Source organism: Astyanax mexicanus, chromosome 24 (genome assembly GCF_023375975.1).
Source record: "Astyanax mexicanus isolate ESR-SI-001 chromosome 24, AstMex3_surface, whole genome shotgun sequence".
Taxonomy (NCBI): domain Eukaryota; kingdom Metazoa; phylum Chordata; class Actinopteri; order Characiformes; family Acestrorhamphidae; genus Astyanax; species Astyanax mexicanus.
This window is the reverse complement of record NC_064431.1, coordinates 18,619,333-18,640,564: the sequence shown is the minus strand read 5'-3', so window position 1 is coordinate 18,640,564 and position 21,232 is coordinate 18,619,333. Positions and strand designations below refer to the sequence as shown.

Here is a 21,232-nt window from a genome sequence, read left to right as displayed (position 1 = left end):
AAAGTGAAGCAAACACATTGCCACAACACAAACGCACACAAGGTCTGGTTTGGTCTCTGGCCCAGACTGTGAAAATGCATTTAAATTTGTTCAGCTAAAAAGAAGTCCTTAATTTGTTTTAAATTGTCTTAAATCTATCTCTCAAAGGTCCTAAAAATGCCACAGACAGTAAATATAGTTTTTTTTTTTTTTTGTGCATTGCATTTCTGAATTTTCAAATTTTATATGCAAGGTAGCTTCCTGGTTTAATGCAAACTGGGTGTAAGTGGGTGTGGGTAAGTGGGTGTAACATCATTATTTACAGCTCTGAGAGGGAGCAATTTTCAGATATGTTCGTAGACAGTACTTTTATATTGGGAGAAACTGTAGGCATGGGGTTAAATAACCATCATCAGTTTTGCACTGGAACACATTTTAGGTTTAAAACTCTAGAGGTAATAGCGAGCAATAATAACATTTTTACTTTGATAGGATTAAAAATGTGATAGATAACAGTTAATGTGAAGTTAGTCTTTGGCGTTGGCCCTGTCACCGGCCCAGGTCTGCAACATCTGGACCCTCGCAGATCCTGCCATATGTAGAAGGCAGGGGGAGAGTCAACCTTGGGCAACTGGCTGGACCAAACTGGAGGCAGAAGGGAGGAAGGAGGGGAAATGAAACAGCACCTGCAAGCAGAGAAGATCGGAGAGGTCTTCATAAAAACAGGTGGAAGCTGGTGATTGGTTGAGATACAAGTGAGGAACTTTGGAGTTTCCTTGCTAGAACTAGTGCTAATCTTATAATTCCATTGTTCAAAACTGTTCATTGATGTTTGAAAAATTGGCTTGTTTAAAAAATACAGAAACCAAATGCCTACTGTAAAGTTTGTGAACTTATTCTTTGTGTTCTGTGCTTTTTAAAATGTTGTTTTTAGTTAGCCGTAACTGTATTTCAGCTATAAGGACATAACGACTCTTTGTACACAGATTTTCCTTGTTTGTTAGTTTTCTGCCAGAGATAATGGTCTGTCAAAGTTTTAAAGATCTAATCTGCTTATTCTGGCCATGCTGTGTGACAGCACGGTGAAATATTGAAGATGTTGTTGTTTAATAATGCATCAGAGAGTCCTGAGCTATTTATTTGTTTTCTGTTAGCTGTGTCAGCCTTGTGTGAGGAGCGCTGGCCTAATGGTGCAAGATCTGCCTGTGCCCCCTTATAGAGATGACGGCAGGAGAATACACTGGGGAGAGGGAGGATTACATTATATTACATTAGCTGAAAACCTGGGACCTCTTCAGTAATAGTCACCTCCTTTGACAAGTAGTCCAGCGTCCAGTCCATTAGTGTTGGGCTACAGACAGGCTGTGGTTAAAGGACGCAGTAATGTGGTGGCTAACTGAGAGACACTGTGCAAAGGCTGTGCTGACGCAGATGCACAAATGCACAAACACACTTACACATGCACAGCTTGTCTAGACTTTGTACAGAAGTACTACCAATAGAAAGAATAGATCTCTTTTGAGTAGATAAACATGAACCTGTTGGCATCATGCCTACCGTCAGGTGCTATGGGTTGATGAATAGATCTCCCTGCATGTCATAGACTTTTTAAATTTCTCAGCTTTGAGTCCTTTAGCCTCAGAACAATCATTAACTGTCTCATTTTTATTGTATGCTGTCCAAAATACGTCTCTTGAGACATAAAAAAAAAATCTGTGGGTGCTTATCTCAGTCTCTAGTTTTTATCATCTCTCACCAAGAGGCACACTACCCAACAATAGGCAAGTAAGTATTATTGAAAATAAAAATGGATAAACTATTTCAATTACTGGTTAAAAGTTTAAATTCAGTCAATGCTTTACTGTCCTGCTTAAAGCTGATGTCTGTAAGTTTTGGGATTCAGGGCCCTCTCTGGTGAGAATGATTAATTGCACGGAGCATGTGGAACAATCATTTTAAACTGGGCGGGCGTGATGCGGTCTCCTTTCCGAGCGAAAGAATCCGATTCCAGGTTGTTTAGTCAGAGAGAGAGAGACCTTGCTCACCCAGAAACTTCACTCTTTCGTTTCTCTGGTTTTACTATGGGTAAATGAGCTACTGAGGTTTCAAGCTTCCCCTTCTGAAGTCCCCAATGCTCCACCAGAGTTCAATAAAACTGAGCCGGATCCTCTTTTAGAGCCTGAACATGTGACGTAAGTACATAAAGATTTGGCGTGATGTTACTAGAAGAACTCCAGCAAAGAGTGACTCAACACCCTACTTTTTAGAATGAATATGTTAGGCTCAGCAGGAATGGTCGTTCCAGCACACTGGTACCATTAAACACAATATTTTATACCTTCTCCACACAAAAATGCTTCTGCTTTTAGCTTAGAAACAAAATAGTTAATTGTTACAAATATATTCTAACTTAAGAGTTGAATAATAATTTATAGAGAATGTGCTTTACAGACGTGGTGCAGCCTGTTCTTGATTGATGTAGCAAAATGGCAAAATTCCATTTCAGATCTTTGCACAGGTAGCCAGGCGACAAACACGCAGAGCAACAACCGTCACAACAAACACTGAAGCATGGTGTGAATACCTCTACAGCAATATCCGCGTTGTCAGAGCTCCCGCTCTGTTTACTGACGAGGTAATTATTCGAGTTTATATAACCCGGAGCTGCTGCCGAATTTTTTATGGAGCGTTTTAGAAGCGATGGGGAAAAGAACAGCTCATAAACATCAGCAGATGCACGTTACGAGAAGAGCATCCCACAGAGAACCTGCGGGTGAGGTGTAATAGGTAATATTTTGGAATTACGATGCTATGTTCGTTCTTGATATCGTGCATAATGATGCTTTTGTCAGATGTGGCATCTCAAAAAAGCATACTAAACATTTTTGGGGTTGTTTTTTTTTTTATCGCAAAGCAGTGGAGAGATATGGTTTGCCTGCATATATCATCATTATAATTCTACTCACAGCTGCTCCTTTAACTCTCGCTGCTAAAATTGAGCTTTATCTGCAGCGGGGACTGCATATTTATACAGTGACTCGAGTGCAGCCGAGAGTGGGGGGGCTACAGTTTTTAGATCACATGGAGAATGGATTTCTGAAAAGCCGTTTGATGTTTGTTTAGGATATTTGAAGCTGTGACGGGCCTTGGCTTTGCTCCTCAGACAAAGATCTGCTAGCTGTTTGCTGCTCTTTATAATGAATGTAATGATGACATGTGAAAGTGATTACAATATTAGATTGAAAGGATTTATATGTTTGTTGAGGAAAACTACAGTTGAAAGAAGACTACTGTAGAACCCTCTAGGCCTGGATTCAAGATATGGAGACATGTTTGGGCATGGAGGTATACAGTTTTCATGTGGAATTCTGCAGAACATTTTCTCACAGATGTTGTAACTGGGCCTGTAGATCCTGCGCACTCATAGTTTGAAGCTGAAGCTGAAGATAGCCTCCCAACTAGTCCCCTAAATGATTGATTCCAATGATGCTCCCCCCTTCAAAGTCTGTCAGCTAGGCAAAAAAAGACATGTCTAGCAGTCAATGATCTCTCACCAGGAGGTATACTACCCAGATGTAGTCTCTTAGGCTATGTTCACATTACAAGCCACATTGCTCAAATCAGATTTTTTGCTCAGGTCAGATTTGGCTATCTTGACGGTTCACATTCACAAATGTAAGTGAGCTGCATCTGTGTGTAATGTGAACGAATCTGTCCCTAAAACATTTCACATGCGCCTCACATTGATGCGTGTATAAAGTCCACTCTTTCACTAACAACAAAAAAACTCATATTTGAGAGACGACTCGTAGCTTTATAAAGGGAAATGGATGTGTTAGCAGCTCAGATGTGGCGCATCTTTTGCTGGAGTGGAAAGTAAAGAGCTGGTCGGAAGTACATGCTCAGGTCGAGGAGGTGAAAAAAGGCCAGGCGGTTTGCTTTTGCTGTTTTTGCAGCTATAGCTGCACAGCTGCACCAAAATATGTGTGGGTACGAGATAAGCACATAACGCATGCGTGAAAGCAAAAACAAGCATAAGTTCCGATTTGAACGTTCACATTCATTTTGCATGTCCATGGATCAGATGTGTATTGATTTAGGATCACAAATAAAAGTGACTCAAATCTAATTTGAAAATTTTTAATTTGGCACGTTCACACAGCCGTGAAAAAATCTAATCTGATCCACATTAAGCAATAAGTCAGATTTGAGTCACTTTAGCCTGGTAATGGGAACGTAGCCTTAGAACCTCTTGTGGCAAGATCCAGTGTCTAATCAGACCACACCAGTAATCGTTCACATATCTGCCTTGCATTTTTAAGTTCTGCAGCAAACTGGAAATGCTTTATCTTGTATTATCTTTGTTAGTGCATGTGTTTGGAATACTTGTCTTTTTTTAGCATCTTCAATATCCTTCGTCTATTTTACATAAGGGCACTGAAGGGGGTCATTGCACCAATCAGTTGTGCCAGGAGACACCCAGCTTAATCAAAAATTCCACACATGAAGATGTTTTTATGTGTTTTCTGGGCTGCTCCCACCCCTCCTCACCTAAAGTCCTGCCCCTAACATGCCACCTGCTGGGCAGGCCCCATTTGGGACGCTGCATGCCGTCAGCAGATGTCGGGGCAGTGCTGAAAGCCTCACCACCCCAGGGCATCTTTCAGTCATTCATGGAGTGTGGCTTTGTGTTGAAAAAAGGGAGGGATGGAGTGGTGAGAGCGAGTTGAAAATCAACGTGTCTTTAAAAGAAGAAGGTAGTTGGTGTTGATTTACCAATTGTCACATGCACAAACACCCACAAATTTATTTCTTAAGGCTTGTCACTGTTGATTATATTAGACATTTATTTTGTTTTGTTTTAGGTTTGGTTGTTTTTCAAACCTTCTAAAATCCCTGGGATTTGGGGATTGCACATTGATATCAGAATCAGATATCAGACTGCGCATTTGTGTATCAAAATAGCATAATAAATATTGTATTTCCTAAAAATGTCTTTAAATATTTTGATGCAATATTTCTACCATATTGCCAGTCGGTACAGTCAAGTATATTTGCCCATGCGCTTTTTATAAAGCTTAATTAGTTTAATGTGGTACTGCCAAAATTCTGTGTGAGATGCTATTAACCAGTGACAAAATCAAACTCTTCTGAGTTTTGTAATTACGGTTTCATTACATTTCATAAAGTTTTGCAAAAAGCCTGCACAACAATTTAATGAATTTAACAGAAACACTGGAATAACACTTTCAGTTAATTAATTTATTTGAAGTGAAAATAAGCTAGTCCATATATAAAATAATCTTTAAATTGTCTTACAACTAGGCCTCTTCCTGAGGGATCTACGATGATATTACAATCATATCTAAATTGGTCGATAATTTTCTATCTTATTGGCTGATTTGGCCAAGCAACACTGGCTAAATACTAGGTTATTGTAACAGATTTTTAACTTTAGTTATACCAGGGTATCTAGTCTCTTTGTAAGTTTTTTTTTTTTTCAACCCATTTTCTTCCAATATTAGCTTGGTCAATTGTCCCAACAATGTAGCTGCTACTCCCCCCTGTATAGCTGTATATCCCCCATCACTGGTGATGCCACAACTCAAGGAGGGTGAGGACTAGCACATGCCTCCTCCGACACATGTGAAGTCAATCATCGCCTCTTTTCGAACTCCTTCTGATGCAGCATTGCCGAGTAGCATCACAGCACACTTGGAGGAAAGCGCAGCAACTCAGTCCCTATACATCAGCTCACAGAATCCTTGTGCTGATCGACATCACCCTAAAAGTGATAAGGGGAGAAAGCGCTATCTACCCACCCAGAGAGAGCGAGGCCAATTTTGCTCTCTTAGGGCTTTTCAGCCTTTCTGTAAGTTATAAATGCGTATATCTGCAGTGGTATTGGCATCGGCAGATATATACGAGTGTTGAATGTTGAATATCGGATACCGATAGTAGTCCAGAATCCCACATTGGTGCATGCCTACTTACAACAGCGTAAAAATGAAAAATATCAAATAGTAAGACATATATAATGGGATTTCTCAGTTTCAGTGCCACAATCACAGCATCCAGCCCAGTCAGAGCATTGAGCCACTGGGCAAAAAACTCACCATTTGTTCATGAAAGCTCTTTCTGTATTGCTAAGTGGAGGGCGACTGAAATGCCGCAGTGTCTGCAGCTAGATGCTAAAAAACAAGCTTCTTTAAAGAGATTTGAAACAGCTGGGTGGCAGCCAGACCCTGGAGTGCCTCGTCTGGGCATAATTTAGGAATCTGTGTGATAATACCCTCACTCTCTCGCACTTGAGCCTCGCCAAACGACTGCTGGGAGCCGTTTGGAGCACCACTTGTGTGAAGAGCACATCGCAAATAGCGCATCTGCTGCTGGAGTTATGGGTCTACACAGTCTCAGCTGACTTACCCAGGTCATGATTGGACACTTCTCAGGGCAAGTAAGACGTGCAAGTCTGATTTACAGGTCCTGCAGGAGGTTATTCAGCACTGTATATAAACAACCCTACAGACACTGTAAAGAGACCAGGAGGACCTGACTGAGACCAGTGTAGATTGCTCTTGCTCTTCTAATTGTGTCTTAGGGAGTTTTTACATCTGCCTTGTTTGGTCCCAACTTTCAGACTTCTCAAATTTGGTCCAAACCAAAGTAGCAGGTGAAAGTGAAAGATGCCACAAACCATGCTTTGGACCAAAGACCCAAAATTTGGTCTAACCGGCAGAAAAGATTTGAGTCTGGACCAACTAAACCATCGTCCAGTTTGTTTGCAGTTTTTTAGATTTCTCAGACTTATAAGACCAATTACAGGAAGTGGAGGCAGGCTATCGACACCATTAAATCAATAGAAGAAGAAAAATAAGTGGTGTTGTGCCAAAATCTAACTCCAATTGGCGTGCAGATTCGTTGCACATCAGTATGCGTACAGTAAATTCCCAATACATTCCATGTGATTCTGTATCTACTGTAACTGTAGATTACCCTTATTTGTAAATAGAATTATAAAGTAATTATATATTCTGCTGTTTGGACACACCTGCACTTGAAGGGAGTCAGATTCTGTGCAGAGAGGCAGAATTTAGTACAACCCCTAAAAGATGACTCTCCGAACTGACGACATTTTACAAACCGATCATTATGGTTTCTGGTCATGCTTCATGAGCGTCTACCACAAGTTAGTGTTAGCTTGTGCTGACCAGCAATAAAAACTATATGAAAGCACTAACATCTCCTTCCTCTGGTGACTTGCCATGGACAGTAGGTACAGATCCCTCCCTCAGAAAAAGTCTACTGGTTTATCCCGCTGTATACTGTCTGAGGTTTCAGAACCAAAAGGACCGAAATGGTGGACCTTTTACGGATCTGGTGGGTGGGGGGATCTGGTGGGTGGGGGGATCTGGTGGGTGGGGGGGGTTGACAGGTGAGAAAAGGTGCCAAGGTGGTTCCATGCTCAATTTCTTATTGTGACGTCAAATGATTCCTGACACCAAACTCTTTCAATTGATTCGCAGAAAACATATTTTTTGGCGCTTGGAGTGTTTATAGAAGCAGTCGAGACCCAAGTGGAAATAAAAAAGGACGTAAAAAAGTGAGTTTTGCATACTATGTCCCCTTTAAAAGGTGCAGCTGTCAAGCGCTCGTCGGTAGGCGACAGATCCGGGAGCAGGAGCTCTAACAGGGAAGCTGGCAGGGTAGATTAGGCTTGATGTGAGAATGCGGTGTCAGGGCGAGTCGGGCCGTCCCGCGAGCCGAGCTCATGCAAGCGTGTCAGATCAAACTGCTGGAAAGGCCTGTTAGGAATCTTCCCTGCTGCCTTTTAATGGATACGTCAAGAAGTGAACATTAAGGAAGAGGCATCGTTCTGCGAGGTGGTAGTGTGAAGTGCACACCAGAAGTAACGAGAAACCCTTACTTTCTGAAGATGCCTTTTCTCTGCATCTTCAACATTTTAGATGGACAAAGTTTACTGACCAACTTCTGTTACACGTTTCCTAGAGTACCTCGAGTCAGAACTCTAATAAGCAGGTTTATCTAGTCAACCCCATTTAATTTGTTAATATATTGTACATTAGGGGTGTGCTATGTTTTCTTAGTCTTTTTTTCAAGCTAGTCCTTTGTTTGCTAGCACTTGTTGTTTATTTTTCTATGGCTTCAATTAAAACAGATTTGCACTATCCTTTGCTGAGACGCACAAAGCGTCACGTTGTTAAGATACGAACTCACCAAACTGGCACACTGATTGGTTTATTTCACGGTATACCCAAAACACACCTATGATTAATTAAGAGAATTAGTTCATGTCTTTTGCGTCGTTTGAGCCGTGTAAGACATATTTTTCGCGTCTTCACGATACAAAACACACACCGACACGCCCTAAATCAAACTGCACTATACGTAATTAAACGGCGCACTACAGATCACTAAAACTGGGCCCTAAATCCCTTGGTATCCTGTGCAAAACATTTTTAAGTGTTGTGAGAAGGAATGGCAACAATAAGGCCCCAACTTTTTTTGGAGTGCGCTAAAAAGTTTGATGAAATGAAGCAGACAAAACATTACATATATTGGGTTCATACTGTATGCAATTAAATAAAAGTCAAAGGAAATGCAAGAAACACGTTTCCATACTGTCCCAAAAAAATTTTTAATTGGGGTGGTATATTATAATCAATCTGTTGTATCGAATACATCTGGATATTGGGAAAATTGAGTAAATTTGATTTCTTGCCACAGCTTAATGTATGGTCTACATTAGCTTAATGGTAGAGCACACAACCCCAACTACCTGTAGCATCTTAACATCATCTATAAGAGAGATGTAATTAGCGGTGAGTGAGTTACCGTGCTTTTCGTTTTTCTCTCCGCAGGAGCCAGCGGAGGGCCGTCTCGCCTGGGCGTGGCTGAGGAAGGAGGATGAGGAGTCTATTGTTTGTGCTGGCACTCAGCTCGCTGGCACCGAGATACGCTGCGAGTAAGTACAACTCCCACCTGTCCTCCCTCCTCCATCAGATCAACTCACGGAACTCACAGAGATCCCATTAGAGAGTTCACTCTGCAGTCTCGACAAAACCCCGCCCCCTCCTCCTCCTGCCGTACATACATGTTCATTTCTGGAGCGCCCGCCCCTCCACCTGAGCAGTCCCCTTGTGGAAACATCAGCGAGATGTAGGATGTCAGAATGATGATGGGGAATGTGTCTGGGGTACACAGGTTTGGGAGTGGGCTTCTGTCGAGAACAGACTGCGAATCGTTGAATTATTGATCACGTTATTTTAGATCAGTGAGCGGAAATGATTGGATTTTGTTGAGAGGTGTTTGCGTGGTTCTTTTCTCTGGGTCACAATTTCACGATTTTAACAACATTAAAGTTTAATGAAAACCTCAATATTCTATGGGAAAGAGTAGCTTGAACTAGTAGTCGCATGAACACACACATAGGGTAATACTGCAAATAACAGTGTGGTGAAAGAGGATTTACTTGGTACCAAGTAGGGTTGTGTATTGGCAAGAACTTGACAATCCGATACATAACACGATACAAGTGATACAAATCAAAATATCGCACTATACTATGATATTCTAGACAATGCGTATGATGCATATATTGTGATTGTTAAATCAAACTTTAGGAAAACTTTTAGGGTCCTATTTTTGCAATCTGAAAGCAAGCCATCAACTGTGCACCACACAGCAGTCCCAGTGTCTTTGCTGTCGTAACAGTAACAGTACAGCTTGCATGGCTCAAAAGGCATGTACTAATTATACTAACTAGTGATTTATTTAGTCATATTGCAAATTGTATTATTAAATCATCAGAGGGAAAATCTCAGGGGGAAAACTTTAAGGCTAACTTGTTCGCTAAAAAAGAGACACATCTTTTTTAACTACTCTACCAGGCTCTAGTAGCACTGAGAGAAGAAATAGAACTCGTCCCTTATGTTTTTGTTGCTTGACTAAAACTATGGCTCGTTAGGGAACTGTTGGTGGAGCGGCCACATTTAAGGTGGAAGGGAAATCTCAGGGGGAAAAAAAAAACCTTAAATCTAACTTGTTTGCTAAACCTGAGTAATCTTGTTTAGTAGTCTTGTTTAACTACTCTAGCAGACTCTTGTATCATTGAAGGCACTTTTGGTGCCAAGTTCCAGGATGGTTCTTTGCGTTTCCACCGCAAAATCACAGGTTCTCGGCCAGAAAAGCCGGTTCAACCTTGCTGGTCTCCCCAACTTCTGTTGATGCCCACATTCACATACGTAGTTAGTGACTCCTTAAAGCAGTGGAAACACGGGCCGGTTCTTAAAAGATTCGCAGGAACCGGCTCGGGCTCCGGCCCCAGCACTTTGTTGGTGGAAAAGAGGAATAAGTGAGAGAAGGCATTGCAATAATGCTAACTTACTACAAACTTGTAGTGAGCATGGGTATAACATGCTTCTTCTTCATGTGCCCATGTTAGTGATGTTGGCCTTCCATGCCATGCAAGATGAGTAGTGGTTATTTTTAGTTAGCAACTATTTTAATAATCAATTTTAATCTATTTAATCGATTAGTTGCTGCAGCCCTAATATTAATTACAGCTGAATTTATAAAGGCTACCCAGCTGAGTAAGAAATCTACTGCAGATGAATCATCTCTCAGAAGCGATGATACCGATGATGAGTCACTGTCTCTCACCCTGCTTCCTCTATTGAATCTGTGATGCCCATTAGTGGAGCCTCAGCGCCGGGCACAGCTAATGCCGGCTCGGTTGGGAGCTGATGGAGTGGAGCTGAGGAAGGTGTGTGTGAAAAGATTTCATGCTGGAATTCCATTACCGGCAGCGGTAAACACAGCGCTAAGACGGAGCGCTATCCTGGAGCAGAGGCTCAGCACGGAACACACTGATTAGGAACACCCACCCCCTCTACTCGACTCCACCCGTAGCTTCTTCATTGTCCCAGATTCCAGGGGCTCCTTTGCGAGAAGCTGCTGACAGAACTCCACTGCGCAGGTTTACACTGATTCATGCGTGCGGGTACACCAGGTACTGTAGTGCAAATGCGTCAAACAGAGCCCACACCCACACGCCCAACAACTCTTAGATCTTACCTTTCATACCTTGCAGCTGAGGAGCACAGATGCAGTCACACATACCAATGTTTCTCCTGGATTTAAGTGGTAAAAACTGAGTGGTAGAACTTCCAAAGAAGGTAAAGTAGAACTAGGACAGGGCAAATATTTGCTTTACAATATACAATATCAATTTCCCATGATACGATACAGTTTGGCCCATAAGTATTTAAACACTGATGTAATCTTCATGATTTAAGCTCTGCATGCCACAGCAGTGGATTTGAAATGAAATAAATGTGATGCAATTGAAGTGTAGTCTTGCAGGTTTAATTCAAGAGGTTGAGCAAAAGTATGCTATGAAGCGTTTCAGGATTAGAAAACGATTACAAAAGCTATTTTATGGGCTTCATGGGCTATGCTCTCATTAATCCTTCATCAGTTAAGCAAGTAAATGGTCTGGAGATGATTCCAGGTCTGACTTTTGCATTTGGAAGCTGTTGTTGCTCTCAATGGAAGTAAAACAGACCAACCTTAGGCAGAAAAAGAGAGAAATCAATCAGAGAGATGTGGCCAAAAAAGTGGCCAAATCAACTGTTTGGAACATTCTGGAAAAAAGGGTGCAGTGGTGAACTCAGAATCTCAAACTGTCCTGGACGTCCATGGAAGACAACAATGGTGGATGATCACAGTATCCTTTCCATGTTAAGGAAAAACACCTTTACAAAACTCCTGGAGTCAAACTTGCCTCATATTTGGTAGGCCCACCCCTTCTACCAGAACAGGACTTGCCTACTCATTCTTAGGACCACCCTTTTCTCCTAGACCAAAGGTAAAGGCAAACTGAACTATTCATCCTTAGGACCAATTCTTTCAGACCAGATTCGGAGACAGACTTACCTACTCCTTCTTAGGATTACCCTTTTAACCCAGACCAGATTCTGAGCCAGGCTCACCTACTCATTTTTAGTATCACCCCCTTTTTCCAGACCACAGGTGAAGTCAAAATTGGGTTGACATTTAGTAGGCCCTGTCTCTTTTTCCAGAACAGTTCTGGATCCAGACTCGCCTACTTATTTAGTTTGTCTGCCACCAGAGGTTGACACAGACTCCCCTACTTATTCTTAAGACTGCCCCCTTTTTCCATGTTAGAAGTGGCCAAATCAACTGTTGGTAAATTCTGGGAAAAAAAAGAGTGCAGTGGTGAACTCAGAAACTCAAACTCTCCTCCTCTTTTAACATGGAAGTCCTTTCCATGTTAAAAAAAACTCCTTTACAACATCCACCCAAAAGAAACACTCTTGAGGTGTATCAGTTAGTCAGAATAGTGCACCAGAATGTGGTGGGCCCACTGGTTGCAGGACCTCTTAATATAATTTTGGGCTGTGAAAGTGCCTGTATTTAAAGACTAAAGTGATCTGATCACGCCACCCTAGACCATGACACCATGCCTTTTGGATGTGTGACCCATGTCAACAAACTGTTTATCTTGTTGATGACTACGTCACCTCAACAAATGTATTCATGACTAAAGATTTTGTTTTGGTGAAGACAACCAACGAATCTGGGTTTGGAGCCCCAAGATCAACAAATTACTGGACTGTTCACCTGTTTACTTTTTGTGTAGCATTTTGGATCCCAACAATTGAGAGGTGTATTCCATTTTAATAAGATAATCAGTGTTAATGATGTACAATGGAGGTTGATGTTAACCCTTTGCCTTTGTGCAGACATTGCATATGCACTTTTGCTCCATATTCAGCCCCTTTATCATAGTAAATCCCACTGTCTGACCTAGTTCTGGTGCATTTGAAGAATATGCTGCTACCTAGAGAATATACTCAGTGCGTGTACGCCCCCCTGATTCTCTCCTGCTTGTCACACTGCTTGAGTGAATGCAATTATATCTGACAGCATGTATCCCCTGCTGAGTTTGCCCAGGAGGAATACTCTCCATCCTCCAGATTCTTTCTGCAGATTCGCCACACCGGTGTTTAGGACAGCCCCTCTTTCTCAGCCCCTGTTGGCAACCACCTGCTGTAATGCAGTAATTACATTTAATCAGACAGGAGTACAGAGGCTCACAGACTGTTTCAATTGTAAATATGTTTCTGTTTAATCAATTGATTGTATGTAATCGCTGTTGTTACATTATTTTCCGTTATATAGAAATGAAGCCAAGATTGCCCTCCATGTTGTCAAATTTATAATTAGAGTAAATCCATGCAGTAGAAACTGATTCTCATTTGTTCCTTTGAAAGACCAACCCTCCTCTTCCAGATCAGAGGCGGAGTTGAACTTACCTACACATTTGGTAGGCTGTCCCCTTTTCCAAGACCAAGGGTGGAGTCAGTCTTGCCTACTCATTCTTAAGACTGCCCCTTCTCCTGAGGTGGAGTCAAACTTGCCTCTAATTTGGTAGTAACACCCCTTCTACCAGAACACAGGATGAATAAGACTTGCCCACTCGTTCTTAAGACTGCCCCTTCTCCTGAGGTGGAGTCAAACTTGCCACCAAAGGTGAAGGCAAACAGACCTACTCATTCTTAGGATCACTTCTCTCAGACCAGATTCGGAGCCAGACTTATCTACTTATTTGGTAGGCAAGTCCCCTTTTCCTTGACCAGAGGCCCAGCCAGACTCGCCTACTCATTCTTAAGACTGCCCCCTTTCCCCAGACCAGAGGCAGAAACAAACTTACCTACTCATTTTGTAGGCCTGCCCCCTTTTCCCAGACTAAAGGTTGAGTCAAACTTGCACACTAATTTTTAAGAATGCCCCCCTTGCCTCTCATTTGGTAGGCCCACCCCATCTCCCATAACACAGGTCGAATAAGACGTTTTGTCCCAGACCAGAAGCAAAGGCAAACTGACCTACTCATTGTTGGGACCATTTGCTTCTCTGAGATGAGAATCGGAGACAGACTTACCTACATGTTTGGTAGGCCCTCCCTCTTTTTCCAGAACAGATTTGTAGCCAGACTCCCCTACTTATTCCTAAGACCGCCCCCTTTCCCTAGACCAGAGGCAGAATCAATCTTGCCTACTCATGTGGTAGGTAGGCCTGTGATCTTTCCTTAGACCAGAGTCAAATTTACTTCTCATTTGGTAGGCCCTTCCCCTTTGCCCAGGCCAGACACAGAGACAGACTCGCCTACTACTTCTTACAACTGCCTCCTTCTCCCAGACCAGAGGTGGAATCAGACCCATTTCAATCAGACTCATTTGGTTGGTCTGTCAAGCGTCTTATAGTCCACCTACATTGAGTTTGGTCTCTTCCACGCAAGACTGTCAATCACTTCATTCCTATTGTAGCCCTGCCTTCATATAATAAAACAAAGCATTGGCCATGTTGGCACAGGGATAATGAACTGTTGGAATTAGATGGAAAATGGATGGAGCTGCTTTATCATTGATACATGACAAAATATCAGGATGGACGAAGCTAAAATATCATACTGCTATATCCAGCCATCAGAGCTGGAAAACCTTTTGTATCTTCACTTTTAAGAGACGTTGCACTGTCTGTGTTCATATGTCTCGCTATCTGTTCCTATGGTTTATGCCTGCATATACTGCATTAATTCTATTCCTACTATTCCTGAATTATGCCTGTGATGTTTATATAAAATTGAAGAAGCCACAGTATGAAGCGTACGGTGGGGAGCACTCTGACAGCGAAGGCGTTCGTTCAACCTTGGCTGGTGATGATTTTGCTGTGTGTGCTGCAGAGAAAACGACCGTTACTGTTGAAAGGGCTGGTAATGATGTGATCTGTAAATAAAGGAAACTCTCAGTGGGCAGTAAATGAGGCCACCTGAGTGGACGGGAGGTCTGCACAAGGTGAAACGAGTCACTCTCGCTGTGTGTTTATGTGTGTGATAGGTGGGGAAGTGTGTGTGTCGGGTCATGACAGCGGGCCAGTGTTTGAAGAGCAGCCATCCAGTCTGATTTACCCAGAAGGCCTGCCTGAGGGGAAAGTGACCCTGAATTGCCAGGCCAGAGCCAGCCCTGCGGCGTCCTACAGGTAATGCACTCTCAACCAGCCGTGCTTTTATTTGCCACCATGTGGCATTAAATCTAATAAATAACACAGCAATAACATGTTTCAATATTTTATACCATCCAAATGCTGAAATAACTTAATACGCTATCCATTGTAGCTTTTCCTCATTTTACATCAATACACAGCCAGAATTTTCCAATGTGGGCATCATGTGAAATTTATGTCCAATGCTAGAAGCTAATCTAAGATTACATTGTGCTTTCTTCATGTCTCTTTTCTGCCCTAGCTCCCACCTCATATACCATAACATTAGCAATACTAGAGCACCTAATAACTAATGCCTCAACAACCAACCTTAGCAACCATGTGTCTACTTATGTATTATTATACCACAGTTAGTTCCAACCCTGCAATATAATTGGCTGAAAGGAGTTTTATGAGTGCCATTATAAGCCGGTAATGCACTGTAACCGAAGCTCTCCCTGTATTACTTCTCCACATACAGGTAACCTAGCAACAATGCAGCGCTTACAAGCCAAACACTCGGCTTGCGGCCTCGGTGCAGTGGCAAAATTACACGTTATAGCACTCCCTCTCGTGTATTATTGCTCAAATAATAACTATGTAACTATGTAATTTTAATTTGAAAATACACAGATACAGTTTGACAAACCTATTTACAACCCTGTTATTTTGCCTCAAGATAAAACATTTAGACTATTCTATCTGCTGCTTGTGTTACTAGCATTCATTCGGCTGTTAAATTTACCTTTGAAATTTTGTATTTAACAGTTATTCAGACAAATTGAATTTCTGTAACCTTCTCGTTCCTGTTTGTTATTGTGTTCAGGTGGCGAGTGAACGGGTCGGAGGTGCTGATTGGAGAAGACTCTCACTACACGCTGGTGGCCGGAAACCTGGTGATCAATAACCCACAACATGGACGCGATTCTGGCTCTTACCAGTGTCTCGCTGTCAACCGCTGTGGCACCATCGTTAGCCGCGCCGCTAACCTCAAATTCGGCTGTGAGTGCTAGGACTAGAATTATAGCAGAACATTAGGAACAGTATTATTTAACATAATCTCTCTCTGCTGTATCTGTAGAATTTGGGTGCAGTGAAACGAACATTTTTGGCCTAAACCGAACAAATTAAGCTGGATGAAAAATAAATACCAAATAAATTTTATATTTCTTTTTTAAACATTGCATAGATTAAAAAGCTTAGATTTGTTTTCTTGCTTTTGTCTTACAAAAAGTATGAAATAACTCTGCTTAACAAATTAACTAATCAGGCCTAATTAACTAATGCCAGACCTGACATCATGAAGCAGCTAAAACAACTCAAAAAGTAACACATTATGCCGCAATCCCAAAAATTTAAAATTGATCATCTATCAGTCTGGAAAAGGTTATAAAGTCAGTTCTAAGGCTTTGGGATCCAGTAGATCATAGTGAGAGATATTTATCAAAAATGGACAAAATATGAAACACTGGTGAACCTTCCCAGGAGTGACCAGCCTACAGAAATTAACCTAAAAGGGCATAAACCACTTATCCAGGAGGTCACAAAAGAGCCCAAAACAACATCTAAAGAACTGCAGGTCTTACTTGCCTCAGTTAAGGTCAGTTCCGAAAGAAAAATCACTGCTGACCAAAAAGAACACAAAGGCGAGTTTCAAATTTTGCCAAAAAACATCTTGATGATCCGCAGGGCTTTGGGAAATTATTCTGTGGGCTGGCGAGACAATATTTTTTCACTTATACTTATCTTTGTCTGATATTAAAATGTGTTTGTTAACGTGAAAAATGTAAGTATGATTAAAAAGCAAAGATCAAAGAAATATGAAATACGTTAGATCGTTTACATTTTTCATCCAACTTAAAATTAACTCATTAATTATATGTTAAAACAGTTTTAGGTCCATTAGTCTCAAATTGTTAACTTTGGGTATTTTCTTTTTTCAGACCTCCGTGATTTCCCTTTAGAAGGCCGGAGTCCTCAGACAGCTTACGAGGGTACCGGAACTTTCCTGGCCTGCCAGGCACCAGCTCATTATCCAGGTACCCAGGAGGTCCAGAAATGATCTTATCTTTTATCCAGACTGAGACATAAATAACAGAGTTATCTCTCTCTCTCTCTCCGGCAGCTCTCTCCTACCGCTGGATCCTCAACGAGTTCCCGAGCTTCGTCCAGCCCGACGGAGGCAGGTGGTTTGTCTCTCAGGTGACGGGAAACCTGTACCTGGCCAATGCCAGAACCAACGACACGGGCAACTACTTCTGCCTCACCACCATTAACATGGACATCAGCACCAAGAGCACCTTCAGCAAAGCCGTCCAGCTCACAGTGCAGCCTGAGGGTCAGTGATGATCAGTTATCTTCAGTAAACAGCAGAACCGGAGAACTGTGAGGTCATGTGAGATTACTCCATAAACTGGGTCAAATTGAGGAAAGGGTGGGCAATATGGCCCAAAAAATAATATTAGAATATTATTTGCAATATTATACAATATGACAAAAAAAATTTAATATATGAGCCATTCCACCGAAGTCACATCTACAACAGGAAATTACATCAGTTGGTTCTTCCAAAGACCATGGGAAGACAAAAATTAAGTTCCCTCATTTGTTTTTCTGTATATTTGATCTTATTGTAACCATTACTGTTACCTAAATCAATTCTTAGATTTCATTTGTTTATTTTTGAAATACAAATTTTGGGAAAATCACTAGACTGTGCTCAGTGTCCTCATGCTATTAGCATAGTCGCCATTTAGATATTTTTTATGGTTTTGCTAATTCTATGCTAAAAACTCAATCCTGTTACTTAAATTCCTGTTACTCAAAACATATAAAGTAACAGGAATGAGTGCCAGTAACAGGAGTGAGTTCCAGTATCAACAGAAGCAATTTTTGTCATAAATATCAATTATTTGAACATGCAGTCAACCATTTCTTTAAAATTAAACCTTTCTTGAGAGAAAATCAAAGGAATTAGTGAACTTGCTTTTAAATATGCTTTTTAAATGTCATATGAGTTTTGTGATCACCTTCAGCTTAGAAACCTTGTTAAAAATAATTAAATAAATAAAGTAATGCTGCCTGAGATTGACTAGTACATGTTTTCAGTAGTTAAATATATGATATATATGATTCGATATATTAGATACTAGAGGTGTGCCAAAAAATCGATTCACATAAGAATCTTGATTCTCATTTACTACGATTCAGAATCGATTTAAAATGTCCCAAAATCGATTCTGAGGGGCGGGTTTTAGACTGATTTTGGGCTGGGTATTTTTGTTGGACCTGGCAACCCTGGGGATAGCGCTTGTCCTTTCAAACGGAGATCTTCCAGACCCACACAGAGCGTAGGTGTTTGAGAATCACCGGTAAGATGGCAGAACAAGCACTATATTACCTTAGATTAACGTGTAGTTTCAATGTTTTATGGCAGAATGCTTCATAACAAGCATAAAAAAGATCGCTAGTAGTTAGTTTCAGTAACTGTTAGCTAGCTAACTAGCTAACTTTCCAGTTCCACCTTAAATAACGCTACAGGTGGCAGCGGGCTGCAGCATTTAAGGCGGAACGGAAAAATACAATAAGCTAATCAGAGCTAATTTCAGCTCCTCATCACAGAGGAATTAAGGAATGGACCATATGAATTAATTTCTCCACCTCCTGCCCCCTTTCTGAAGAAATACAACGACCTTAAATTAACTAGTTAATCAGCAGCTGCTCCTGAACTTTAGCGCTCCACTGCTATCATCACATCAGCCCAGCAGCGTCACCTACACACCACCGCTAGTAGCCTGGTAATAAAGCAGTGTTATTTATTATTTATTTATTGTTCATTAACGTCATTGTGATATCCCAGTGATTCCTCTGTCACTGAGGACCCACATTCCTGCACATTTTATTGTTTTTGTAACACATTACCTGCTCCAGGACCAGTGTATATTATGGAGGGTTTTTTTCAATAAGATTCATAAGCCAGAAGCAGAAATTTTTATAATTCAAATCGTTTTGAATCAAAAATCGATTTTGAATCGAATCGTGGCCCCCAAAATCGGAATCGAATCGAATCGTGAGATAGTAAACGATTCCCACCCCTATTAGATACATGATATATAAATATACGATTAGATTAACAGTTGAAAAAAGATACAAAAAATACAACAAGCAAATGGCACCTATTTGGTGGAATTGGCCACATACACAATGCACAATTTTGCAAAATGGTTTTATTATTTTGTATAAAACAGTAATTTTAGTGTTTAAATTTAGTGTCCTAAAATATTAAAATAATCTGCAATAAAACTTACAGTAGTTTACTATTTGTTTACTGTGAACTTACAGTGGCTTGCAAAAGTATTCATACCCCTTTAAACATTTTGTCATGTTTTGTCACCTTACAACCACAAACTTAAATGTATTTTATTGGGATTTTAAGTGACAGACAAACACAAAGTAGCACATAATTAAGAATTGGAACAAAAATAATGCAGCATGTTTTTTTTTTATTTGTTTCAAATAAAAGACTGAAAAGTGTGACGTTCAAAAGTGTTCATCTCCCTTTACTCTAAAGCGCCTAAACCCTTCAGAAGTCAGTTAATTATTTAATAGGGTGCAGCTGTGTGTAATTTAGTCTCAGTATAAATATCAACACCTGTTCTGTAAAGGCCTCAGTGGTTTGTTAGAGAACACTAGCATCATGAAGACCAAGGAACTCACCAGACAGGTCAGAGTAAAAGTTGTAGAGGTTAAAAATACACGTCCTAAGCTTTAAGCACTGTTTAATCCATCACCCAAAAATGGAAAAAAAGTATTCTACAACTGCAAACTTACCAAGACATGGCCATCAACCCAAACTGACAGATCGAGCAAGGTGTGCACTGGTTAGAGAAGCATTCAATAGGCCCATGGTCACTCTGGAGGAGCTGCAGAAATCAATACCTCAGGTGATAGAATCTGTCCAGATGATGATGAAGTTGTGAACTCCACAAATCTGGCCTTTCTGGAAGAGTTGAAGTTTGTAACTTTGTAACCTTTTAGGTTTTGTGGTTGTAAGGTAACAAAATGTGAAAAAGTCTTTCTTGGGTGATTCGGATTCTGAGACCTTACACTCCTGTTCTGTCCTCTGTTCTGCTAAACGTCTCCACTGTGAGATTTAAAAAGGAGTATCTTGTCTTATATTTATTATATTTACTGTATCTTTTTTAATGTTTAAATAGATACACTCTTCATTGACTATTAGAATGCTGATAGTTGTTTTCCTTTATCTTTGTGTTTTTGCTGTCTTCAGCTACCCCCAGGAAGTCGGCCCCGAACATCCGCGTGCGCTTCCCCTCAGAGACGTACGCGCTGGCTGGACACACCACCCAGCTGGAGTGTTTCGCCTACGGCAAGTACGTGCCCTCGGCTCGGTGCTGCAGCTCCCTGTGGAGTTCCTGCTGGTCCAGCTCTCCATCTGCAACACGCTGCAACACAGCACTCAGATAAAATCACAATAGAAACCTAGGGATGGGCAGCATGACAATAGTTCAGTGTATTGTGATGAATTTCACAATTATCAGGGTACGCAATGGAGCTGGGTGGAATGACCAAAAATGTATATCACTGTATTTTTTATTATCATTTTTTATTATTGCCATAAAATTACACAATATATGAAGAAATAATACTTCATTAGCCGAAAAAAAAGCTAAAGAATGAAAACAATAGGCCTTTAAAAGAGATATGCCAACAACTTGAACAAACAACTTCCATGGCTTTACAAATAGAGGTTTTAAATGTAGCTTCTTCAACCACAGACACAGTTCCTCTTCTATAAAAGGCAGTGGATATAATAGTTAACTACTTTACCTAGCTAACCTAGTGAAAACTAGGCCCCCACATATGCTCTCAAACAGCTGTAAACAATGTTTAATAGCCTACTGAATGGATGGTATTTCATATCTATTTTATGATCAGTATTTACTTTAAATGCAATACAACCATAAGCTATTTAATATGAATATGAAGTGCAAAAGAAACAAACTTTTGAAAATGGGTGTGGCAGAGGAAACAGAATAAAATTTTTAATAAAAACAGTGTACTAATAATACGAATAATAGCACCTTTTACGCCTATTCTGCTGTGGGGCGCACCTGCACTTGAAGGGAGTCAGATTGTGGCAGGAACT

At 40.9% G+C, this 21,232-nt stretch overlaps 1 protein-coding gene across 1 annotated transcript in view; it reads left to right on the top strand.

The window, feature by feature from the left end:
- The window catches only part of cntn2 (contactin 2), a 72,621-nt gene that overhangs the window by 13,846 nt on the left and 37,543 nt on the right, over positions 1–21,232 (top strand). The window contains exons 2-7 of the mRNA XM_022682684.2: positions 8,862–8,965; positions 14,922–15,063; positions 15,893–16,068; positions 17,010–17,105; positions 17,192–17,404; positions 20,354–20,456. Coding sequence (XP_022538405.1) covers positions 8,908–8,965; positions 14,922–15,063; positions 15,893–16,068; positions 17,010–17,105; positions 17,192–17,404; positions 20,354–20,456 — 788 coding nt within the window. The 5' untranslated portion in view covers positions 8,862–8,907. The remainder of the gene's footprint in view (positions 1–8,861; positions 8,966–14,921; positions 15,064–15,892; positions 16,069–17,009; positions 17,106–17,191; positions 17,405–20,353; positions 20,457–21,232) is intronic.